The 27,498-nt window shown below is 45.3% G+C and overlaps 1 protein-coding gene across 1 annotated transcript in view; it reads left to right on the forward strand.

Annotated features, from left to right (window-relative positions):
* LOC127447843 (contactin-associated protein-like 5) overlaps positions 1-27,498 on the forward strand; it is a 167,211-nt gene that overhangs the window by 55,256 nt on the left and 84,457 nt on the right. The window contains exons 4-8 of the mRNA XM_051709940.1: positions 2,714-2,861; positions 20,013-20,216; positions 20,875-21,059; positions 25,059-25,202; positions 26,537-26,810. Coding sequence (XP_051565900.1) covers positions 2,714-2,861; positions 20,013-20,216; positions 20,875-21,059; positions 25,059-25,202; positions 26,537-26,810 — 955 coding nt within the window. The remainder of the gene's footprint in view (positions 1-2,713; positions 2,862-20,012; positions 20,217-20,874; positions 21,060-25,058; positions 25,203-26,536; positions 26,811-27,498) is intronic.

Below are 27,498 nucleotides of genomic sequence, written 5' to 3' on the forward strand. Positions count from 1 at the left end.
ATTTTGAGGATAAAAGCAAAATATGAGGCCGAATCATCTGGCACTGATTTCAACACGTTTCTTTAAGATTGTGTGGCGTGCTGAATTTTGACAGTTTTGATGTGTCACTTTAAAAGGTAGACATAGGTACAAAAATTAGGTTCTAAGGTAAAGCTTCTTATAATTCAATAATTTAGAATAGCTTTAAAATAACTGACAACATGTGACAAAATAGAAAAGATATTTCTGTGGGATTAAAGTTGCTTTCACCTGCGTGAAACTTAGAGAAAAGTCATACAACGGTCTATAATTATACATTTGAATAAAGTTTGCAGAAAGCACTTGCTACATGGTTATCAGAGCTGCATGGCAAGGTGATCACAAATGCTGCAAGGAGGTAAGACACAGACAGCTGTAGCCTGGTCAGAGCGGGTGCTGCTGGGAAGCGAGCTCACACTAAAATGCTCTGGTTTGGAGAGATGTTTGAAATTTAGAGTAGCAGTCATTTGAAAGTAAGTTTGCTTGTTGCGTGATTGGCCCTGCATTCCAAATGGAATAAATCACCCTCTGAAGGGCATTTTGAGGGGAGAACAATCATAATAGTCATGTTGAAATAAATTTGAACAGAAATTCCAATAAAAGGCTTAAAAGGTGAGTTCCGAAAGCTCCACACCATTTAGCCCTCACAGTGGATTGAAAAGTCTTCGAAGGGAATAGGGCATACGGATGATCACTTCTGAATGGATTGCACCCTAAAACGGGCTGTACAGTAAGGTAATCAGGGCTGAGAGGAATTAAACACCTGAGCGGGAGAACCGGTTTTAAACTGGAGTGTGTTGGAAAAAGTTTGAAATCAATGCTGGTCTTTGATTTCCTTGCCTCAAATTAAAGCTGGGATAGAGCTCAAGTGAGGTGAAGCCAGAACAGCATTCAATCGTGGAGGCACCGCTCCGGGTGGAAGATGACAGGATCTTTGTACAGCCATATTGAGCTGTACTATAGGAATACAGTGAAGCAGTGGCCACTTGCGGAGGCAGCTTCAATACCAGGGTCTGCTTCATTGAGGAAATATTAGAAAGAAAGGAAGAAAGAAAGAAAGACATGACAGAAACAATAGTTAAAGTGGCAGCCGCTGTTGACACGAAAATAAGAATATAGTGAGCTGCTACGGCAGCTTTGTTGAAAACGTGAGCTTATCTGATGAGCTACCTATATACGCTTACTCCAGCTTTGATTGGTTAGATTAAATGAAAATGCTCCTCCCGAACTTTTGTTTAGAACTCCATTCTGTGTGGAGTGTCACAAACACAGACAAGTGGAGTGATACAAAAATGAAGTGTTGCAGTGCTGTTATACTAAAATTTAGCACCCTTGGAACTGCATTTATCCAATCAGATCAGAGGACTGTTTTATAACATAAAATATAGTCCCGCAACTGTTTGTTTTCAACATGATCACACAGGACGTCCCTTGGATTGGACACATTATGCCAACTCACTGACAAGTTGCATCTCACTTCAGACATTTTTGCATCGGTTCAAATGTTTTTGTTTTTTTTTACACCACTGATGGTTAAGTTTATAGGTTTGGAGTTTGGGTTGGGCATACAGTTTATAAAATATGCATTCATCTTCATTGTATAACTGCCTGTCCAGCTAAAAAACAACTCCCTCTTAGCAACCCTCTGTGGACATTACACCTGGAAAATGAAGCTCACGTGCTCATATGCCAAAAAAACAAAACAAACAAAAAATAAACAAAAACACACTGCTTTGGCCACTGGGGTTGTGTTTTGAATTTCAGTAAGCACAGAACGATTTAAGCTACAGAAAAGTCAACTTAAAGTTTCCAAGTTCAGTCTGTTGTTTTTCTGCAGAATGGAAAAAAAAATTAGATTAACACTGTATCTTTGCAAAGTAAGAGAATAAATCAGCAAGAAAAAAAAAAAGGCAAGAAATGAAATTCTGTCCTGCAGTTTCAAAACTGTATAATATCTGATTAAACAAACATACAGGCCAAGTCAAGACTTTCTTTGAGTAAGAGAATGCACTTGAAATTAATTTCCACACACCATGATAACTTGGCTCCTTAAGGGTGGAATTTCTGAAGTGCATCTTCCTTAAACTCCAATGCAGTGAGCTTTGCTTATCTTCAAATGGGTTATCCTTAATACTTTCGGCAGGCACTATATTTCTTTCTTCAAGTCTATGTGCAAGCAAAAAATGCATGGGGCTTTTAACTCAATTTACTGTCAGATTCTTGTTCTTGCTGGCATTGCTGTGTTTGTGGGCTACTAGTAAAACACCAGGGAAGGTGATGATATCGCTATTTTGCTATATTACTCAGATGTTATTTATCTCTATCTCAAATGGACATTGAATAGTCTATTTTTGAAGAAAGGTGACATTTTGCTTTTGTGATTCATCCATAACCATGTGTTGTTTTGGTCATCTGTTCTTGTGTTTAACACGAATCTCAACTGCAGAGTGAGTCAGACACACATTACTGTCAAATTATGTGTACTAGCAGATGAAAATAAGTTGTCATTTACATAAACTGTTTAGGCCTTTGGATTAAACTAGATCAGTGTTGTCATAATTAATTTTCCATATATTGTTCTTAAACATTTCACATGCAAAACACACAACTGATTAACTAGCACATTATCAAACTGTTATAAACCTTACCATTTGTGAAATGTCTTATCTCTCTCTTTATTTTTTTCTGTTTTCAGAAGATTGTGGGTAACGTGAATCCAGACAGTGTGGTCCACCATAAACTCGGCCAGTCTATCAGAACCCGGTTCCTACGGTTCATTCCTCTGGAGTGGAGCTCCAGTGGCAGGGTGGGCCTCAGGGTTGCTGTGTATGGCTGTGCATATAGTAAGTGACAGTTTCATTAAGTATGTAATATACTGTTCAACATGCTATACTTATATTTATACAAAGTTAGTGTGCTTTGAGCGGTTTCTAGGACCTTGCTAGGGTGTTGTTAGATGGTTCTAGGGCATTACTAAATGTTTGTTAACAAAGATACTAAATGGTTGCTAACAAAGATATCCAAATATCAGACACTTATCCAATCAGACCGTGTTAGCTAGATAAATAAGAAACTGAATTAATTATACTGAGCTGCACAAAATCGACTAAGACATTTGTATGTAAGATCTTTAATTATTCTGTGGCATGATCCATAAACTTGAATGAATGTGTGCTTTGCTGATAAGTGCTGCATGAAGAATTATAGTACATTTAATATCTCTGTTATAATAAACCACAGATCCTTAAAAACATTGTCAGGAGTTCCTATAATCAAGCATTAATTCACCATCTGAAAACTGAATATACAGTAGATACAGTGCATCCGGTATTCATAGCGCTTCACTTTTTCCACATTTTGTTATGTTACAGCCTTACTCCAAAATGGATTAAATTCATTATTTTCCTCAAAATTCTACAAACAATACCCCATGATGACAACGTGAAAGAAATTTGTTTGAAATCTTTGAAAATTTATTAAAAATAAAAAACGAAAAAAATCACATGTACATAAGTATTCACAGCCTTTGCCAAGACACTCAAAATTGAGCTCAGGTGCATCCTGTTTCCACTGATCATCCTTGAGATGTTTCTACAACTTGATTGGAGTCCACCTGTGGTAAATTCAGCTGATTGGACATGATTTCGGAAGGCACACACCTGTCTATATAAGGTCCCACAGTTAACAGTGCATGTCAGAGCACAAACCAAGCCATGAAGTCCAAGGAATTGTCTGTAGACCTCTGAGACAGGATTGTATCGAGGCACAGATCTGGGGAAGGGTACAGAAAAATTTCTGCAGCATTGAAGGTCCCAATGAGCACAGTGGCCTCCATCATCCGTAAATGGAAGAAGTTTGGAACCACCAGGACTCTTCCTAGAGCTGGCCGCCTGGCCAAACTGAGCGATCGGGGGAGAAGGGCCTTAGTCGGGGAGGTGACCAAGAACCCGATGGTCACTCTGACAGAGCTCCAGCATTTCTCTGTGGATAGAGGAAACCTTCCAGAAGAACAACCATCTCTGCAGCACTCCACCAATCAGGCCTGTATGGTAGAGTGGCCAGACGGAAGCTACTCCTCAGTAAAAGGCACATGACGGCCCGCCTGGAGTTTGCCAAAAGGCACCTGAAGGACTCTCAGACCATGAGAAACAAAGATTGAACTCTTTGGCCTGAATAGCAAGTGTCATGTCTGGAGGAAACCAGGCACCGCTCATCACCTGGCCAATACCATCCCTACAGTGAAGCATGGTGGGGGCAGCATCATGCTGTGGGGATGTTTTTCAGCGGCAGGAACTGGGAGACTAGTCAGGATCGAGGGAAAGATGAATGCAGCAATGTACAGAGACATCCTTGATGAAAACCTGCTCCAGAGCGCTCTGGACCTCAGACTGGGGCGAAGGTTCATCTTCCAACAGGACAACGACCCTAAGCACACAGCCAAGATAACAAAGGAGTGGCTCCAGGACAACTCTGTGAATGTCCTTGAGTGGCCCAGCCAGAGCCCAGACTTGAACCCAATTGAACATCTCTGGAGAGATCTGAAAATGGCTGTGCACCGATGCTCCCCATCCAACATGATGGAGCTTGAGAGGTCCTGCAAAGAAGAATGGGAGAAACTGCCCAAAAATAGGTGTGCCAAACTTGTAGCATCATACTCAAAAAGACATGAGGCTGTAATTGGTGCCAAAGGTGCTTCAACAAAGTATTGAGCAAAGGCTGTGAATACTTATGTACATGTGATTTTTTTCATTTTTTATTTTTAATAAATTTGCAAATATTTCAAACAAACTTCTTTCATGTTGTCAACATGGGGTATTGTTTGTAGAATTTTGAGGAAAATAATTAATTTAATCCATTTTGGAATAAGGCTGTAACATAACAAAATGTGGAAAAAGTGAAGCACTGTGAATACTTTCCGAATGCACTATGATGAATTGATAAGCATGTATCTATATTCACTGGATCTTTAATGAGTGACAAATATAACCTTGAAAGAAGAGCATCAGTTTGTTTTTAATTAGACGTGATTGGACGGCTATTGCTGGTAGTGCGGTGATTGCACCTAACAGCACAGATTAAATTGAGCCACATATCACATAATGGGCAAAATACTAATGCTAATTAGCTGCGATAGTTGTGAACTCAAGCTGAACCTGTGAATGGTGCAATACTCGGTAAGTTTCATTATCTGTGATTGCAAGATTACTATGCGGAAACCATGTCTCTGAAAGCCAGCGGATTCCTTATTTGACCAAATGGAGCAGTAGCTTATTAGCAAAAATAGATATTTTTATTCAGTGTTGGAATCAATGTAAGTTTTTCTGCTTTGCTTCACAAATCTGAAAAAGGGAAGCATTCATTTAAAAAAAAAAGTTTCACTTTCTATTCTCTCTATTACTCATCCAGACTGTAAGTGTTTGCCTCATAATAAGTGGCATAATACAGTTGTGAGCTGAAACACAGATAAAGGAATTCGGCAAAACAACTGTGCAAGCATGATTGAGAAAGACGATAAAGGCTTATGCTCTGCAGAATAATTGGTTTTGGTCTGTCAAAAAGTCTTCAACAAAGTCCTCAATAACTCCTTGAAGAGTCATGTCTTATAAGGATTCAAAGAAAGAAATGTTTAAACATCTGTCTTACTTGGAACACTGGGCTACGCTTGATTTGTTGCTTAAATGGGTAATTAAGCAAAATCACACAAGCAATAGTGCTGTTGTACTGATTATCAGTATGGCTGTGATTGATCTGTAGGCTCAAGGCCATCACTGGTGCATCACAGCTATGTTGATACTGTATTTATTACAACAGCGGGTTTGATATTTCAGTTCTATAAAAATAGACATTTTAGAGATATTAAAATACATTTGCTCCGCCAATGAAAACAGTTCCAAAAAACGTCCTGGTTACTTGCGTAACCTCTGTTCCCTGATGGAGGGAATGAGACATTTTGTCAATGTAGTGACACTAGGGGTCACTCTTGGGAGCCCGAAACACCTCTGGTCTTTGATAAAAGGCCAATGAAAATTGGTGAGTGGTATTTGCATGCCACTCCCCCGGACATACAGGTATAAAAGGAGCTGGTATGCAACCACTCATTCAGGTTTTATGCTGAGGAGCCGAGACAAGGTCCGGCCATTTCAGCGGGTAGTTCAGCGTTGTGGTAGGAGGGACACAACGTCTCGTTCCCTCCGTCAGGGAATGGAGGTTATGCAAGTAACCAGGACGTTCCCTATCTGTCACTCACTCGACGTTGTGTCGATGTAGTGACACTAGTGGTCCCTATACAAAACGCCGCAACTGGCTGAACTGTGTTACGTGAACTGGCGGTGTGTGATGGGCAGACCACTGTGTGCCTCGTAGCCAGCGCACCAGGCCGACACGTAACCTCCCCCAACATAGTTATGAGTGTCGAACGGCCCTTTGGGGACAAGTAGACTACCTAAAAGATAGAGACAGGCTAACCCAGTCGTGGCCTCTTTTCCCCTTCTTTTTTCCACTCCCAAAAAAAGAAGGGGGATTATCCGACTGGGCCGCCAGGTCTAGTGGGGGGGTGTCCCTCCCAAGGGTAGGACACCGCAGAGACCACACCTCACCCAAAGAGAGGGGGGATATTTAAGTAGAAAAAATATGTCACATGGTCTTGCCATCCATGTGGAGAGTCTCATGGTAGATCCTACCCAACGGGGGAGGAGTTACTACAAACATGGAGACTGTGGCAGAGGGGTTCTGCCCAAGGAAGATGCAGTTTACCAACAGGGAAACGAATTAGTGGAAGATATACATCGCATGGGGTTACCTTACAGGGAACCGCCACATGCGGAGCACCTACCCCAGAACAGGACTCTTAGTTAGCACGTGTACTGGGCCGGCAGTGAGTCTCTCCGAACACTCGACTGCCACAGGGCTCGAAGAAAGTCAACCAGGGAACATAGTTTGTGAACACTACTGGGAATTAATGGCGCACATCTTCAGCTCAGAGGAGGTGAAAGGCGCTATGTGCAAGCAATACACCCGGCCGGCTATCCCGGGCTTATCCGCTTGTATTGCATGCCACTCCCTGGGATGAAACCGGTTCCACCTGGAGGTTGTAGAACCTTGCAAAGGTGTTGGGTGTTGCCCAGCCTGCTGCTCTGCCCAGGAGGATGCTACACCCCTGGTAGAATGAGCTCGTAGCCCTACCAGGGGCGGCATGTCCTGGGCGTGATATGCCATAGCTATGGCGTCAATAAGCCAGTGGGCGATCCTCTGCTTAGAGACAGCACTTCCTTTCCGCTGTGCACCAAAACAGACAAAGAGCTGCTCAGAGATCCTAAAGCTCTGTGTGCGATCCAAATAGATGCGTAAAGCACGCACCAGACACAGCAATGACAGGGCTGTGTCTGCCTCCTCCTGGGGGCCACCTGGTCCCTAAAAGGGGTTGTGGGAACCTTGGGCACATAGCCCAGTCGGGGTCTCAGGATCACGTGAGAGTAGCCCGGACCGAACTCCAGGCACGTTTCGCTGACAGAGAACGCTTGCAGTTCTCCTATTCTCTTGATGGAAGTGAGTGCAGTCAGGAGGGCAGTCTTCAAAGAGAGTGCCTTAAGCTCAGCTGACTGTAAAGGCTCAAAGGGGGCTCATGTGACCCAGGGAAGGAGGAAACCGCTCTTTTGCTAAACTGTTGGGTACCACAGCCACTTGGGAATGCGGCGAAATTAAACAAAAAGGCAACAAAAGATTCTCCACCCGGCCCTCCATCGGGGGATGGAGTGGTCTTCCTACCAGCTCCAGTTGAGTGGGTTCCTTCGTCCTTGGGTCGTCGACCCTGGGTCGCTCATCTCAGGGGCGCTTTGACGACCTTCTTGTGTTCTTAGCAGCCGACTGTGAGATGGGTGGCGTCTGCTTCCTGCGGTGGGCTCCACGCCGGGGCCGGGCCAAAGGGGCGGGCTGCGGTGGAGCCGGTGCATTCACCGCAGGGGGACGCCCTTGGTGACGGGCAGACGGGGTGCGGGACCTTGAGCCTCATCGGGGCAGGATATGCCGGATAGCCTCCGTCTGCTGCTTCACTGTCAAGAACTGCTGGGCAAAGTCCTAGATGGTGTCGCTGAATAGGCCAGCCTGGGAGATGGGGGCAGCAAGGAACTGTGTCTTGTCAGCCTCATCCATCTCGACCAGATTGAGCCAAAAGTAGCGCTTCTGGACCACTAATGTGGACATCGTCCACCCAAGAGACCGCGCTGTGACCTTCGTCACTCAGAGAGCAAAGTCGGTTGCCGAGCGCAGTTCCTGGTGGCGAAAAGCAAGCCATGACCACAATGTTGCCATGGTCATGTTCTCGCAATGAGAACATGAACCATCCACGAACGCTGCCTCCATGTGGGTCGCGCCCAGACACGAAAGACAGCGATCATGACCTTATGAAGTTGTAAGGTAAGGACCGCAACCAGGAATAACACACAATCAGAAAAGCATCTTTAAAAAGACGTGACTTTAAAAGACATTCCGTGTGTGCCGCTCTTTTAGAGAAATATACTCTTTTAGAGAAATATACTCTCTTTTTTCTGCCGAAGCGCCCAGGGGCGTTCTCTGCAGTTCACCAGTGCAGAGGAGGGAGAAGCCGCTGAAATGCACCGTTAGATCCAGCAGAGGTGAATGAACAGTGAGAATTCAGCTCAATGAGCATGACCGTTCGGCTCCGAAGAGAAAATCTGAATGAGTGGTTGCATACCTTTTATACCCGTATGTCCGGGGTAGTGGCATGCAAATACCACTCGCCAATTTTTTTATTGGCTTTTTATCAAAGACCAGAGGTGTTTCGGGCTCCCAAGAGTGACCCCTAGTGTCACTACATCGACACAACATCGAGTGAGTGACAGATAGGGAACCAAAGCAGGTTCCACCGATGTGTGTCTCTAAGCAATGCACAGAAATGACAGCCTGTCAGGAACAAGAGTAATATAAAAAGTGAAGCATTCCAGTGCTGTTTGACACCATTTGTCCAATTAAATTTGACATCAGGAACCAACAGTTATATAATTAGGAATTGAGTCATATAAAAAGGTTTCCTTTGGGTGCAATGCCTTTTTAAACATCTCAAGGCAAACTGCATTACAATTTTCCATGTACAAGGAGGATATCAGAATCAGAATCAGAATGAGCTTTATTGCCAAGTATGCTTACACATACAAGGAATTTGTCTTGGTGACAGGAGCTTCCAGTACACAACAATACAAAAACAGCAACAAGACTTTAAAAAAATAATTCAAATTGAATAAAAAATAGATAAATATTGAAAAAGTATATATAGAATACACAATAGACAAATATATATATACACACACACACACACACATACATACACATACACACACACACACACACACATATACATATATATATATATATATATATATATATACATACATATACACACACATACATACATACACACACACACACACACATACATATATATATATATATATATATATATATATATATATATATATATATACATATATACATATATACATACATACATTTACATACACACACACACACATACGTAGTGCAAATCTAAATACAAATCGGTTATATACAGTGCAAGGGAATGTAATGGCAGAAGAGGTAGGATGTGTTGGATAATATAAAAAGACTAAGCTGTGTATTGCACATTAATTATTGCTCAAAGGGGCAGTTTTAACTGTTAATAAGATGGATAGCCTGTGGGAAAAAACTGTTCCTGTGCCTGACGGTTCTGGTGCTCAGAGCCCTGAAGCGTCGGACAGGAGGCAACAGTTCAAAAAGGTAGTGGGCAGGTATCTTTCAGTTCCAGAAAAGAGCTGGTGTTCTGCAGTGAAGCACATACTGCGATAATTCCTCTATCGCTGCCAGTTCCTAAACTCATACTGTTTACATGATAGCATTATATTTACATTGCATGAGCTTCATTATATGGATTTCACTAAATTTGCTTAAGTAAACCCTCACATATCATCTTTATCATTCTGTCTGAAAAGTGTGAAACCACATTCCCCATTAACAGTATGTAATTTAAATTTCAGTATGAGCATCTTTTGATCACATAAGTATTTGGGCACCAGATGAGTACATCAACATCACATTTGAAGCACTGGATTTGCCCAGTTGATCAAATTTGCTGTGAGCTGATGAGCTCCATTAACTTGCTCGATTAAAACCTCAAAGTACAGAGCATTGTGAAGGAACATTCTCCACTCTCCATATCAGAAAATCCAGTTCATGTTGTGCACATAAATCTTCAGACATGATAGTCATTTTATGATAGCTTTCCATGATCTAAATAGCTGTTAGAGCTCTTGTTCACTCCCTGATATTGCCGTTTTACTTGAATGCATGTCTGCAGATTTATGTTAAAAAACTGGCTACTCAATGAAGACGATGCTAGTAATAAGTATATACACAGTAATTTCACGTCATCGTGGAGGTACTATGTTTCAGTTGTGTCTCCTTAGCTTTCTCTCTATTTAACTTTTTATGCTATTAAAGACTCCCCATGTTGTCAGGATAAACAGTATAGATGGTTCTGGATAGATGGTTGCTTTGCAACAACATAGTCTCTTTTGCCAGGCTCAAAATTATAGAGTCATTGTTCTTGGCCAAAAACTGGTTGCTGACCCAAATACTGTAGGTTTGCAAAAATATTTTCCCTTGACATGTTCTGGGATTAGTCTAGCAACAAATTCACAGGGCCTGCCATCCCCCCGTGAGTTTGTCTCATTCATATTTGCCGGTGTTTACATTCCACCGCAGGCCAATGTGCAGGATGCGCAGCGCATGCTCGCCGACCAGATACTGTGTGTGGAGCGGACAAACCTGGACTCCTTAGTTATTGTCCTTGGTGACTTTATCAAAGGTAATCTCACTCATGAACTCCCCAAATAAAGACAGTTTATTAAATGCCCGACCAGAGAGAAGAACATTCTGGATCACTGTTACAGTAAGCAGTGCCTATCATGCCATCTCCCGCTCTGCACTGGGTCACTCTGACCATGTCATGGTCCACCTGATTCCTGCATACAGGCAGAAATTAAAACTATCTAAACCTGTTGTGAGGATATCAAAGCAGTGGGGCTGTGGAGGATCTGCAGGCATGCTTGGACTGTACTGATTGGGATGTATTCAGGACTGCTACCAACAGTCTGGATGAGTACACAGAGGCTGTGACATCATACATCAGCTTCTGTGAGGACTGCTGTGTACCATCACGCACCAGGGTGAGTTACAACAATGACAAACCCTGGTTCACAGCCAAACTCGGACAACTAAGGTTAGAGAAAGAAGAAGCATTTAGGCGTGGGGACAGAGACAGGTTCAGAATGTCAAATTACAGGTTTAGTAAGGCAGTGAGAGATGCCAAACAGCTGTACTCTGAGAAACTACAACAGCAACCAATGACTCTCCTTCTGCCTGGAAAGGGCTCAGAGAGATCACAAACTGCAAGCCTAAAGGCCCCACTCCACTAACAACTTGCGCCTGGCCAACAGCCTGAATTAGTTTTACTGTCGCTTTGAAAGACAATGGGACATTCCTGACACCATCCCCTGTGACACCATCAATCAGCTCCAGCCCTGCTCCACCTCCTCCATCACAGCAGGGGCCTGGTCCTCTCCACAGCTCCTTACCTCAGAGGCCCCCTCCTCCCCCACCACACTGACGACTCTCTTCATCATGGAGAGAGATGTAAACAGACTATTCAAGAGACAGAACCCCCGCAAAGCATCTGGGCCAGACTCTGTCTCTCTATCCACCTTGAAGCACTGTGCTGATCAGCTGTCTTCGGTGTTCACAGACATCTTTAACACCTCGCTGGAGACGTGCCATGTGCAAGCCTGCTTCAAGACCTCCACCATCATCCCCGTCCCCAAAAAAACAAGGACCACAGGACTTAATGACTTCAGACCTGTCGCCCTGACCTCTGTGGTAATGAAGTCATTTGAGCGCCTTGTGCTGTCCCACCTCAAAGCCATCAATGATCCTCTCCTGGACCCCCTGCAGTTCGCCTACAGAGCTAACAGGTCAGTGGACGATGCAGTTAACATGGCCCTCCACTTCTTCCTCCAGCACCTGGACTCCTCAGGAACTTACGCAAGGATCTTGTTTCTGGATTTTAGCTCCGCCTTCAACACCATCATCCTGGCTCTGCCGCAGGAAAAGCTCTCCCAGCTGAGTGTGCCTGACTCCACATGCACGTGGACCACAGACTTCCTGACTGATAGGAGGCAGCACGTGAGGCTAGGAAAACATGTCTCTGACTCCCAGACCATCATCACTGGTTCTCCTCAAGGCTGTGTTCTTTCCCCTCTACTTTTCTCCCTGTACACTAACAGCTGCACCTCCAGTCACCAGTCTGTCAAGGTCCTGAAGTTTGTGGATGACACCACCCTCATTGGGCTCATCTCTGGTGGGGATGAGTCTGCCTACAGGTGGGAGATTGATCGTCTGGTGACCTGGTGCAGTCAGAACAACTTGGAGCTCAATGCTGTGAAGACAGTGGAGATGGTCGTAGATTTCAGAAAGAACCTAGGCCCGCCCACCCACCCCCATTGTCCTGTGTGACTCTCTAGTTGACACTGTGGAGCCCTTCCGCTTCCTGGGAACCATCATCTCCCAGGACCTCAAGTGGGAGCTGAACATCAGCTCTCTAATGAAAAAATCACAGCAGAGGATGTACTTCCTGCGGCAGCTGAAGAAGTTCAACCTGCCGAAGACAATGATGGTGCACTTCTACACCTCCATCATTGAGTCCATCCTCACCTCCTCCATCACCATCTGGTACACTGCTGCCACAGCCAAGGACAAAAGCAGGCTGCAGCGTGTCATTCGTTCTGCTGAGAAGGTGACTGGCTGCAATCTGCCATCTCTCCAGGACCTGTATGCCTCCAGGACACAATCTCTTTGAGACACTCCCCTCCGGCATGAGGCTACGGTCCATTAGGACCAAAACCTCATGCCACAGGAACAGTTTCTTCCCGTCTGCAGCTGGCCTCATAAACAAGGTCTAGGACCCCCCTGACACTGTCTATTATCCAAGGCCATCCCCCTGTGGTGACTGCACTGGCTCCGCCGCAGCCCGCCCCTTCGGCCCGTCCCCAGCGTGGAGCCTACCGCAGGAAGCAGACGCCACCCGTCTCACAGTCAGTGGCTAAGAACCCACGGAGGTCGTCAAAGCGCCCCTGAGATGGGTGACCCAAGGACGAAGGAACCCACTCACCTGGAGCTAGTAAGAAGACCACTCCATCCCCCGGTGGAGGGCCGGGTGGAAAATCTTTTGTTGCCTTTTTGTTTGATTTCGCCGCATGCCCAAGTGGCTGTGGTACCCAACAGTTTAGCAAAAGAGCGGTTTTCTTCCTCCCTGGGTCACATACCCGGTGTGCACGGTCGTCATCACAACTACCATCCACGGGTTTTTCCTTGCAGGATTGGTGCTCCAGCAGTGGTCTTTCTGCCCCTGAGCGCCCAGCTGTGGCACACAGCCGCCCCTGATGTGGCAGTCACCACGGGTTACGAGGACAGGCCTCTTCCTCCCCCATCCCAGGCTGTTCCGGGGGTGGTCACAAGGAGCCAAGTAAGTGCTTCGATGTCCCTAGACTCAGCATGGCCACGACATGGTGTGGCACCTCGAGCTCCGCCCTGTCACGAGGCCCCACCTGCCGGTACGTCCGATGACGTTGTCCCCTTGGTCCCCCTTGCGCGGAACTTGCATGTGTGGCTTGAGCTTTCCAATCTGTCGAGATGGCTGATCCGGACCGTCCAACTCGACTACACGATTCAGTTCACCAGGTACCCGCCCAGGTTCAGCGGTATTCACTTCACCTTGGTCAAGGACAAAAACGCTGCTACCTTGCGTGCGGAGATCGCTACCCTCCTACAGAAGGGCGTGATAGAACCTGTCCCTCCATCCAAGATGAAGTAGGGGTTTTACAGCCCCTACTTCATCGTACCGGAAAAAGGCGGTGGGCTGCAGCCAATCTTGGACCTGCGAGTACTGAAACGGGCCTTACACAGACTCCCGTTCAAGATGCTGACGCAAAAACACATTCTGGCGAGCATCCGGCATCAAGATTGGTTCGCAGAGGTAGACCTGAAGGACGCGTACTTCCATGTCTCGATCCTTCCTCGACACAGACCCTTCCTGTGGTTTGCATTCAAGGGTCAGGTGTATCAATACAAAGTCCACCCTTTCGGCCTGTCCCTGTCTCCTCGTGTCTTCACAAAGGTCGCAGAGGCTGCCCTTGCGCCGTTAAGGTAGGTGGGCATTCGCATTCTCATCTATCTCAACGACTGGCTAATCCTAGCTCACTCTCGGGACATGTTGTGTGCACACAGGGACTTGGTGCTCTCACACCTCAGCCTACTAGGGCTTCGGGTCAACTGGGAAAAGAGCTAGCTCCTCCCGGTTCAGAGCATCTCTTTTCTCGGTTTGGAGCTGGACTCAGTCTCTTTGACGGCGCATCTTACGAACAAGTGCGCCCAGTCGGTGCTGACCTGTTTGAAGGCGTTCAAACAGAAAACAGCGGTTCCACTGAAACTTTTTCAGAAGCTCCTGGGGCATATGGCATCCTCGGAAGTAGCCACCCCATTCAGGTTGATGCATATGAGACCGCTTCAGCACTGGCTTCAGACTCGAGTCCCGAGATGGGCATGGCGCTACAGGACACATCGCGTGGTCATCGCGGCTCAAGATCCCGCACCCCGTCTGCTCGTTGCCAAGGGCGTCCCCCTGCGGTGACTGCACCGGCTCCGCTGTAGCCCGCCCCTTCGGCCCGGCCCCGGCGTGGAGCCCACCGCAGGAAGCCGACACCACCCGTCTCACAGCCGGCACCGACGAACACACAGAGGTCCTTGAAGCGCCCCTGAGACGGGCAACCCAGGGACGAGGGAACCCACTTACGTGGAGCTGGTATGAAGACCACTCCATCCCCCATTGGAGGGCCGGGTGGAAAATCTTTTGTTGCCTTTTTGTTTGATTTCGCCGCACGCCCAATTGGCTGTGGTACCCAACAGTTCAGCAAAAGAGCAGCTTCCTTCCTCCCTGGGTCACATACCCGGTGTGTACGGTCGTCACCACAACTACAAACCACGGGCTTTTTCTTGCAGGATTGGCGCTCCAGCGGTGCCCTTTCCACCCCTGAGCGCCCAGCTGTGGCATACAGCCACCCCCGATGTGGCAGCCTCCACGGGTTATGAGGACAGGCCTCTTCCTCCCCCATCCCAGGCTGTTCCGGGGACGGTCACAAGGAGCCAGGTAAGTGCTTCGGTGTCCCTAGACTCATCATGGCCACGATGTGCTGTGGCACCTCGCGCTCTGCCCCGCCGCGAGGCCCCACCTGCCGGTATGTCCGACGACATTGTCCCCTTGGTCCCCCTCACGCGGAATTTGGACGTGTGGCTTGCACTTTCCAATCCGTCGCAGTGGCTGATCCGGACCGTCCGACTCGGCTACGCGATTCAGTTCGCTAGGCGCCCGCCCAGGTTCAGCGGTATTCACTTCACCTTGGTCAAGATCACTTCACTTCACCTTAGCGCGGAGATCACTACCCTCCTACGGAAGGACGCGATAGAACCTGTCCCTCCAGCCGAGATGAAGAAAGGGTTTTACAGCCCCTACTTCATCGTACCAAAGAAAGGTGGTGGGTTGCGGCCAATCTTGGACCTGCGAGTACTGAACCGGGCTTTACACAGACTCCCGTTCAAGATGCTGACGCAAAGACGCATTCTGGCGAGTGTCCGGCATCAAGATTGGTTCACGGCGGTAGACCTGAAGGATGCGTACTTTCACGTCTCGATCCTTCCTCGACACAGACCCTTCCTACGGTTCGCGTTTGAGGGTCAGGCGTATCAGTACAAAGTCCTCCCTTTCGGCCTGTCCCTGTCTCCTCACGTCTTTACGAAGATCGCAGAGGCTGCCCTTGCCCCATTAAGGGAGGTGGGCATTTGTGTTCTCAGTTATCTCGACGACTGGCTAATCCTAGCTCACTCTCGAGACGTGTTATGCGCACACAGGGACCTGGTGCTCTCACACCTCAGCCGACTAGGGCTTCGGGTCAACTGGGTAAAGAGCAAGCTCCTCCCGGTTCAGAGCATCTCTTTTCTCAGATTGGAGTTGGACTCAGTCTCCTTGACGGTGCACCTTACGAACGAGCGTGCCCAGTCGGCGCTGGTCTGTTTGAAGGCATTCAAGCAGGGAACAGCGGTTCCACTGAAACTTTTTCAGAGGCTCCTGGGGCATATGGCATCCTCGACGGTGGCCACCCCGCTCGGGTTGATGCATATGAGGCCGCTTCAGCACTGGCTCCAGACTCGAGTCCCGAGACGGGCATGGCACCATGGGACACACCGCATGGCCATTACGTCGGTCTGTTACTGTCTTTTCAGCCCTTGGACCGACCTCCCATTTCTACGAGCAGGTGTTCCTCTAGAACTGGTCTCCAGGCGCGTCGTGGTCATGACAGACGCCTCCAAAACGGGTTGGGGCACTGTTTGCAATGGGCACGCAGCCGCCGGCCTCTGGATGGGCCTGTGACTGCATTGGCACATCAACTGCCTCGAGTTACTGGCAATTCTGCACGGCCTGCGGAGGTTCCGGCAGTTGATCCAGGGCAAGCACGTGTTAATTCAGATGGACAGCATGGCAGCAGTAGCATATGTCAACTGCCAAGGTGGTCTGCGCTCTTGCTGTATGTCACAACTCGCCCGCTGTCTCCTCCTCCGGAGTCAGCAGCACTTCAAGTCGCTGCGAGCCACTCACATCCCGGGCAACCTCAACACTACAGTGGACACGCTGTCATGGCAGGTTTCCCTCAGGGGAGAGTGGAGACTCCACCCTCAGGTTGTCCAGTTGATTTGGAGTCGATTCGGACGGGCACAGGTGGACCTGTTCACCTCCCAAGAATCCTCCCACTGCCCGCTCTGGTACACCCTCACCGAGGCTCCCCTCGGCATAGACGCACTGGCACACAGCTGGCCCCCTGGCCTACGCAAATATGCATTCCCCCAGTGAGCCTGCTTGCACAGACCCTGTGCAAGGTCAGGGAGGATGAGGAGCAGGTCATCCTGGTAGCACCCTACTGGCCCACCCAGACATGGTTCTCGGACCTCACGCTCCTCGCGACAGCTCCCCCCTGGTGAATTCCCCTGAGGAAGGACCTTCTTTCTCAGGGACGGGGCACCCTCTGGCACCCTCTGGCTCCCAGACCTCTGGAATCTCCATGTCTGGTCCCTGGACGGGATGCAGAAGACCTAAGCGGTCAACCACCGGTGGTGGTAGACACGATCACTCAGGCTAGGGCCCCCTCTATGAGGCGCCTGTATGCCTTTAAGTGGCGTCTATTCGCTAAGTGGTGTTCTTCCCAACGCGAAGACCCCCAGATATGCGCAGTCGGATCAGTGCTTTCCTTCTTGCAGGAGAGGCTGGAAGGGAGGCTGTCCCCCTCCACCTTGAAGGTGTACGTTGCCGCCATAGTAGCACACCACGACGCAGTTGACAGTAAGTTCTTAGGGAAGCACGACCTGATCATCAGGTTCCTAAGAGGCGCCAGGAGGCTGAATCCCTCCAGACCGTGCCTCGTTCCCTCATGGGATCTCTCCGTAGTTCTTCAGGGTCTACAGAGAGCCCCCTTTGAGCCTTTGCAGTCAGCCAAGCTTAAGGCACTTTCCTTGAAGACTACCCTCCTGACTGCGCTCACTTCCATCAAGAGGGTAGGTGACCTGCAAGCGTTCTCTGTCAGCGAAACGTGCCTGGAGTTTGGTCCGGGTTACTCTCACGTGATCCTGAGACCCCGACCGGGCTATGTGCCCAAGGTTCCCACCACCCCTTTTAGGGACCAGGTGGTGAACCTGCAAGCACTGCCCCAGGAGGAGGCAGACCCAGCCCTGTCATTGCTGTGTCCGATGCGCGCTTTACGCATCTATTTGGATTGCACGCAGAGCTTTAGAGTCTCTGAGCAGCTCTTTGTCTGCTTTGGTGCACAGCAGAAAGGAAGCGCTGTCTCCAAGCATAGGATTGCACACTGGCTCGTTGACGCCATAACTATGGCATATCTCGCCCAAAACATGCCGCCCCCGGTAGGGCTACGAGCCCATTCTACCCGTGGTGTAGCGGCTTCTTGGGCCCTGGCCAGAGGTGCCTCTCTAACAGACATTTGCAGAGCAGCGGGCTGGGCAACACCCAACACCTTTGCAAGGTTCTACAACCTCCGGGTGGAACCGGTTTCGTCCCAGGTAGTGGCACGCAACACAAGCGGATAAGCCCGGGATAGCCGGCCGGGTGTATCGCTTGCACATTGCGCTTTCCACCTCCTTTTGAGCTGAAGACGTGCGCCATTAATTCCCAGTAGTGTTCACAAACTTTGTTCCCTGGTTGACTTCCTCCGAGCCCTGTGGCAGTCGAGTTTTCGGAGAGACTCGCTGCCGGCCCAGTACACGCGCTAACTAAGAGCCCTGTTCTGGGGTAGGTGCTCCGCATGTGGCGGTTCCCTGTAAGGCAAACCCCATGCGATCTATATCCTCCGCTAGTTCGTTTCCCTGCTAGCAAACTGCGTCTTCCTTGGGCAGAGCCCCTCTGCCCCAGTCTCCATGTTTGTAGTAACTCCTCCCCCATTGGGCAGGATCTACCTTGAAGGCTCTCCACATGGTTGGAAAGACCATGTGATGTATTCTTCCATTTAAATATCCCCCCCTCTCTTTGGGCGAGGTGTGGTCTCCGTGGTGTCTTCCCCTTGGGAGGGACACCCCCCCCGACTAGACCTGGTGGCCCAGTCGGATAATCCCCTTTCTTTTTTAGGGAGTGGAAAAAGAGAAGGGGAAAAGAGGCCACGACTGGGTTAGCCTGTCTCTATCTTTGAGTAGTCGACTTGTCCCCAAAAAGGGCCGTTCGACACTCATAACTGTGTTGGGGGAGGTTACGTGTCGACCTGGTGTGCTGGCTATGAGGCACACAGCAAGTCTGCCCACCACACACTGCCAGTTCACGTAACACAGTTCAGCCTTGTGGCATTTCGTATAGGGACACCTAGTGTCACTACATCGACACCAACGTCGAGTGAGTGACAGATAGGGAACTTCATGGTTACTGGTGTAACCTCCATTCCCTGATGGAGGGAACGAGACGTTGTGTTCCTCCTGCCACAACGCTGAACTACCCGCTGAAATGGCCGGACCTTATATCAGCTCCTCAGCATAAAACCTGAATGAGTGGTTGCATACCAGCTCCTTTTATACCCGTATGTCTGGGGGAGTGGCATGCAAATACTACTTGCCAATTTTCATTGGCCTTTTATCAAAGACCAGATGTGTCTTGGGCTCCCAAGAGTGACCCCTAGTGTCACTACATTGACACAACGTCTCGTTCCCTCCATCAGGGAATGGAGGTTTTACAAGTAACCATGACGTTTTTATCTTACTATGTTTATTGTTTATTATATGCATCAAACACCAAAGCAAATTCCTTGTATGTGAAAACTTACAATTCTGTAAATTCTGAAAAAGTCAATTCTGATTCTGATTCTTTTCCTGATCACGCAGGTGGTGATATAGCTAAAGCCTTAAAACTTCAACAAGTCTTTCATCTTTCATCCTTGTAGCTTGCAGCCTTAGCAGTTTAGCCAACCTCACCTTCTCCATTTCCATTGCATTTTCCTCCCTTATTTAGCTTCAGCACAGTATAGGTCATATTCTTGATTGCATATTAAATGTTCTTATCACAATTTTGAGTGAAATTAATCTCCAGTCATTTTCTCACAACCACAGGAGTCTGGAAGGCTGCTGTAAAAATGTCATACCCATGACACTGATGTGAAATGTTTTGGCAGGCAGCAACAACAGTTAACAATGGAAAATTCAAAACAATTTATATAGTGTTCGATGAACTATTATTTTAGCTATTTAAAAAATGAGAATTTCTGTAGTGGAATTTTTTTCTCATCATTTTCAGCAAAAACATAAAAAATGTGCTAAATCTCATGTGTCTGTAGAATCATATGTGGCCGACTTTGATGGCAGAAGCTCTTTGCTGTACCGATTCAACCAGAAGTCTATGAGCACCGTGAAAGATGTTATATCGTTGCGCTTTAAGAGTCGACAGGCAGAGGGTGTTTTATTGCATGGAGAAGGTCAGAGAGGGGATTATATCACTCTGGAGCTCCATCGTGGCAGGCTGGCCTTGCATCTAAACCTCGGTAAGTTACAGTACTGGTGGAAGCAAGTAACTTCAAAGGGGTTAAGTATTCATATCTTCAAATGGATTTACATTGGTCTGGTTATTGTATTACTTGTTTTTTGTTTTGTTTTTTGTTTTTGCGCATGCAGCAGAAAATTATTTGTTTGAACATACTGTATGTATACAGTTGGGCTTCTGTAGTCTGAGTCCATATGTTCTATTTTGCATATTTTCTAATTTAATAAATTTTGCTCATTAGAAATTATATTATTAGCGTAACGTTTTGATTGAATAGTTGCACTCGAGCTGGCATCAGTACAAAACCTGATGATCCAATTTATCGTGGCATGATTTGAAAAATGTTCCAAAGAGAACCTTGTATGCTTCAATGGAAGCAAGGAAATCCTACATTTTGTACAAAGGAGTTTACATGGTCAGTGTCACATGGTCAAATAGTGTATAATCTTAATTGTTTCTTAATTTATATCATAATGTTTCTTTGTTTTAAATTGTTCACAATACTAAAACTGTTTATTTCCAGGTTTGAATTAGATTTTTAATCCCAGATTTTCAATGTGGACTTTGAAAAAACCCCATTGTATTTCAATATACTGTATATTTGCTACTGAGCATGTCTTTTAACATATGAGATATGGGAAACCTCTTTAAATGTCCAGATGACAGCAGGGTGAAGTCCAGCAGTGCTCGTATGGTGGTCACTCTAGGAAGTATCCTGGATGATCTGCACTGGCACTCTGTTCTGATCGAACGCTTTAAAAAGCAGGTCAACTTCACTTTGGACAGACATACTCAACATTTCAGGACCAAGGGTGATGGAGACTCTCTAGAGGTTGACTATGAGGTAGGTCTCTGGTACTCTTCCCCCACCCCCCACCTTATTTTTAGAAATTCCAAGCCTTTGTTTTGAGTTTGGGGTAAAAAAATAGTCCCCTGCAGGATTTGTCTGGTGGATTCTAGGAGACATAGTTTGTTCGGTTTGGCCGTCTCAAAGGGGGGACTAGTACTATGGTGAAAGAAGGTGTCAACCCTTTAAAATGGTCTGTAGTCCTAAATTAATTTGACCTACAATGTGTCCTGGTATTAAGTGATAGATAAAGAGGGTCTGCAACAAAGTATTATCTATTGTACTCCACTTTCCTACAAAACTTCAAACAATGCAGTTTTGAAATGTTTATTCTTTGTATTGAGCCAAGAACTCAATCTTTGAATTTCAGATTCTCAGTTGGTCAAATGTATTTTCACTATACAAATACGCTGGTCAGAGTTCACCAAACTTGAACTTTAGTATGCAGCCAAAGATGAAACTTCTTCACACACTGTATGCTTGTGTTTCCACTCTCCTGCATTTGCATGTGTGTAAATGAATGTCAATGGAACATAAAGTATAGTGTGACCGCACCTTTACAATTATAACTAAGGGTTTTCTTAACTTACAGTAAAGGGATAGTTCACCCAAAAATTTTAATTCTCTCATAATTTACTCACCCTTATGCCATCCCAGATGTGTATGACTTTCTGTCTTCTGCAGAACACAAATTTTTAGAAGAATAATTCTCTGTTGGTGCATTCAATGCAAATAAATGGTGACCAGAACTTTGAAGTTCAAAAAGGAGTTACCTTCATAATGTGAAATAAGTGGAGATTTATAGTAAAAAGGAGCTGATGTATTAGACTGAATAGTGCACTTCATGGCACATGTTGTGTTCCTGGGGGCCTAAGAAAAACAGTTGTTAATACCCATGAGGTGTTAGGTTACAGAAACACAAGAAAAGACTTTATTGATCATTGAGGCAAAACTTTAGTGTTGATAAATCCCCTGTGATGGAGAATCTACCTCCCCTCATATCATTGTTGCCCTGGCCTTCTGATCACCACCCTGATGATTGATGATCTGCAGGAGTGCAGCATGCGATAAGGTTTATCTGAAGTTAATAACACCATTAAGTCATCTATGAGGGACAGCACTGATCTATGTATGCACAAGGTGTCCTCGAAATACAGGAAGGGCATGACATGGCTTGGCTGCCACTGAGACACTGACCACCTGGTCCTGCACATCTGGACCTGCCCTCTCCCACACAAACACACAGCCCGACCTTTACTTCCACCAGTACCAAGGGCAACACATCCTTGTGTTTCATGCTTCCTCATGGACACTGAATTGCATGTATGGTGGCATGCGGAGAGAAATAAAAGGATATTAGTGCTAGCAGTGGGGAGGAATAACACTAATGCTAATATTTTAGGGAACAACAATAGAGAAGCTAACTACGCCACCCTGTTGTTGTAAACTGGGAAAACACCAAACCAATAATAAGAAAAGGGCACACAGATTTGAAGTTCCAAGACAAAAGGGCTAGAGACATGGATACAAATATACAGATGAAATCAAAAAGGCACTAGATACTCATTCCATCATTTAAAAGTGATTTAAATCACAATGAGCACAGGCAATAGCTGCATGGTTTGCAATAGGCTTCACACACACTCACAAGAATGGAACAACGTATACTTAAACACAGAGGGCTGAGGCTTACTAGGAGCAGGTGGGCTGGTGGAGCGCAGTGATCCTACTATAAAAAGATACTTCACTCATAGGTGTACACTCACTCACACAAGCACACAGGTGAATCAGCTGTGAATACACAGCACTCAGCACATGACAGGGGCACCACCACCATTTAGCGGGGAATGGCTAGCCCCCTACTCTGGGCACTCAGCTCCTGAGAAAACTCAGAAGAGAAAATTAACAAGCAATACATATAAATCATCATCTGATCATATAATAAAAAACAAACAAAATAAATAAATAAATAAATAAATAAAAACAAGGGTTTGAATCCACACTAAACAAAATATGTTATTGTGAAGAGCAGGGGAGAGGGAGAGAGGCTGGTGACGAATCACACTGCTAAGATCAATTTCACACAAACAATAACAAAATAAAATGTTTTCTATCAGAACAAAATAACACTATTTCCAAACTCATGACAATCTCATTGGCTCAAGACATACAGTACACAAACTGAGAGAATGATCACACTTCTCTCTGTAAGTCCCAAAACAGCACTTTCAGAGCCAGTGACAGCAAGTTTGAAATGGAAACATGCCAAAACCTAAAACGAGGCATAAACATAAACAGAACAAAGAAAATGTAAAACAAAACAGAACAGAAAACAAAACACAGTGGCAGAATTTCAGCACTGTAGCTTCAATGTAGACAGACGCATCCAGGTGAGCAGTTTATTTCACATATAAAAGGACAAACAATGACAAAAAGCAAAAAAAATATTAAACCCGTACACATTTTTTAAATCGCCATTATGAATGACACGATTTCACATTCGGAAATGTTGGAGCTACTGCCATATACACTGCTATTAATACACGGACACCAATGGCACAAACAGACTGGAGGAAGGCAGCAGTCAGACAGCGAAGCTCAATACAAGCCTCACAAAAAATGCTATTACACAAAGAGAAACTAACATTAGCCCCAGTATACCAGAGCTATCCAACAACAATGCATACCTTTAGAGCTGAAGCGTCTGATACTGGAAAGAGGAGGTCATTTGACCATGACGCATTTCTAGGTTGTACATAGGCATCCTAATATACCCCATGAATGCACGCTGATAGGCTTCGACTAATGTCATTTTCATGACAATGTAAACAAACTGCTAATCCAGGAAGGGTTCAACCTAACCTGCCACAATTGTTTGTTAATATTTGTACTAAAATAAAACAGCCCCTCTAGGATTATAATAGTTTTTAGTTCATTTAGTTTTTCTTTTTTTTTCCAATATTGTTTTGTTTTCATTACTTTTCACTATATGATTTAGTTTTATTAAAATGTATTTAAATGTAGTTATGTAATGCAAATGATAAAATGTATCTCCTGACAAGGAAAGAGCTATAGTAGAAGTGTTTTGATGTCAAAAGATGGCATTGTGAGAGGAACAGGGCAGAAAATAAGTGTTTATGAATTTATAATCTGCAGTTTTATTTGTGATTTGTGTGACCGTGAAAAGCCATTGTTGTTGTAGCATTTATTCCACCAGAAAACTGCCACGATACAAAAAACGGGCTGTATGTATAATGTGATCCTGTGATACCAGGTTGAATGTTACTCTATATCAGTGGTTCTCAACCTTTTTTTGATGAAGGCCCCAACTTCTTTCCTGCCTGAAGAAAGTACTGCAGACAGATTTATGTACTGATATGTACTTGTGAATTCTGGCCAAAAATTACAAGTTTTCTGTTTGCCGACTGCCCTGCAACCGAGCTGGACAGCAGAAATACTGAATTAAAACACATTCTGGACATCTTTGTCAGAGTGTCCATACATGAGATGAAGCTGAATAGAATTCAGCTCCAACAGCATGACATTGATCCTAAACACAAGAAAATCTACCACTGAGTGAAGAGAAATTTCACATTTGGAAAAGTTAAGTCAGGACCTGACCTTAAACCCAACAAAATGTTGTGGCATGACCTGAAACAAATTATATAAGACAGTCACGAAATACCAATGAATAGGGGCTTGTTTGTTTGCAACAGAAAATGGACTAAAATAGACAGTGTTTAAGACAACATTTAGTTGTTGTCCGACAAGGCTGACTCCAGTAGGCAGAGTCAGTAGTGGCAAAAGATTAATTAAATTAATGCATGGCTACAGATAAGTGTTTCAAAGTACAAAAATGTCAGGGCTGTGAGCCAGAGATAACTTTTGTACATTTTATGTTGTATTGCAATTTTAATTTTCAATTTCAGTAAATTCTAAAGAAAATAATGCAATGTTTTGAATTATGTTTAAATGATTGGTCCTTCTCTTTAAAAGCTAAGCTTTGGTGGGATCCCACTGCCTGGTAAGCCTGGAACCTTCATTAGACGTAACTTTCATGGCTGCATGGAAAACCTCTACTACAATGGAGTGAACGTCATCGACCTGGCGAAACGGCGCAAGCCTCAGATATACAGTGTGGTAAGTAACTTATACATTTTGAGAAGTAGGATCTGTATAGCGTAGTTGTGATTCTGTGATCCTCCCACTCAAATGTGACTCTCTATTGCAGATAAGTTTATTCTTTATAATCATATCAAATTACTTTTCTGTCACTTTTAAGCAAGAATCAATAAAGGTGTAAACAAACTGTGCAGAATTTCACACCTTTTTTATTTTACACCAGTTTTTAGTGACAGCAGGAATGATAATTTTGTGTCACATTAGAGTTCTGACTTGTTATAAAAAAGAACAATGCATTTAAATTCATCGTCACATTTATGAAGACATCACTTAGACACATTCCTGCTTACTCCTTTATTACAACCCATACTGAGAGAAGAAAGTGCTGGTATTTAAAAAAAAGAAGAAAAAAAAAGAAAAACGTGTTCACATTACACAGCTCAAGACTGTCTGGTTGGGAGGAGCTCTACAGAGGCCTTAGTTCAGTGATGTGGTATCTGTACAGCCCTGTGGCACAGGGATCAGTGAGGTGTTCACCTCACACTGCAGTAACCTTTTCATGCCTACGTGAGCTTCTGTACTGTGGATGTGCGCTCTTTGCTTCTGTTACTCTCTGTAGAGCTGTGCTGGTGACATTTATCCAGGTTGCCTGCTGCTCTTATGGGTTTAGCCTATCTGGCTCCCAGCCTATCGATTTCTCTCATTCTCTGTATAATGTCTTGTACTACTAGCTTTTCCAACATGGTTTTATTACGGCCTTTTTCCACTTCCACATTAAAGATTGCCATTGCCTTGCAACTGCAAACATGGCTTAAAACTTCAATGTTTGATCCAAGGAGGTATTTACTACCTGGAGAGAGCTACTGTACTTCTACGTATTCCCATTCATCTCAATGACAGATGCTTGGCTGACCCACTGGAAGTTAACGATTTAAAGTCTGCCATCTTTGCTCATGGGCACACAGTTCTGCAGCCAGATTTGTTTGAGCCAATCACCTGAGCCATTTGTAAGAATTCTTGGATACATTTGGATGGACATTAGTGGAGAAAAATTGGCCAGATGGTGTACATTTAATATTTACATTTAATCATTTATCAGAGACTTTTGTTTAAAGTGACTTATAAATGAGTAACATCACAAGCAATTTGTCATACAAGTGAAATAATATCTACTGTACAGTACTGCACTGATGTAGTTACATAAATTCAGTGATTCACCTTTCATACATGATGGCCATTCATCAGGTAAAGTAAATATGCAAGTGAGTCATTTGTACTCAAACTGCAGTGCCATGTGGTCACTCCCTGCTAGCATGTAAAGTGATGTTTTGGCTTTCTCTCTCCTCTCACAGGGCAACGTGACCTTTTCCTGCTCAGAACCACAGCTGGTGGCCGCTACATTTCAGAGCGCCAGCAGCAGCTTTCTGTCACTGCCTGCACCTGCACCAGTCTTGGAGAGCCCTTCAGTGCGCCTGCAGTTTCGCACCTGGAACCCTGATGGCCTGCTGCTGTCCAGTCCACTGATCTCAGCTCAGGAGCCTCAGTACTTGATATTGCAGATCAACAGTGGCCGACTCCACTTAACACACCAGACGTCAACTCTGAAGATGTCAGAGGTGTCAGCTGGTGAGGAGATCACTCTCTGCTCATCTCTCACTTGATCTTATATGCAAGATCACCAGTTTTCTCAAAAATACAAAGGATTAAAATGGTTCTGATTGTTGCATTGGGGGTACGTGGTGGTTAAAGTACAATTTCATAATACATTTTTGTCCTTTAAATGCTGGGATTTACATATACTGAGCCTGTAGCATGCTCTCCACCAAAAATGTGGAATTCACTTAGAATGCATTGTGCCCACTGATAGCCTTTTTTATTTGCACACGCTGTTTGTGTTGCAAAATGAACTGATCTACTACAGGAATTATGTCAGTTAATAATCAGTTAAAGGCACAAATACATATAAAGTGTTTGCAATTCCAGACTTTCTGGATTGGTTCTGTGCTTGGTTCTTTAGAATGCGAGGGGGGATTAGGCTGTTCTCCATCATACGATCGCTGCTGCCATTATCACAACAAAATGTACACAAACATCTAATTTTAATAGAATTCCATTATGAATGGAATGTTGATTACACCAGAGTTTTGTGAATAAGAACAATTTATTATAAGCTTAATTTATTTAGAAATGAGGTGTGTTTGCACGGAAAAGAATGAAAATAACTTAATCTAAATACAGTATTCACAGCACAGCACTAGTTAAGCGCATTTAGCACTGGTTAAACTGGATTGTGGGTGGGTAGTGAACAAGATGC

The sequence above is a fragment of the Myxocyprinus asiaticus genome, chromosome 11 (genome assembly GCF_019703515.2).
Source record: "Myxocyprinus asiaticus isolate MX2 ecotype Aquarium Trade chromosome 11, UBuf_Myxa_2, whole genome shotgun sequence".
NCBI lineage: Eukaryota > Metazoa > Chordata > Actinopteri > Cypriniformes > Catostomidae > Myxocyprinus > Myxocyprinus asiaticus.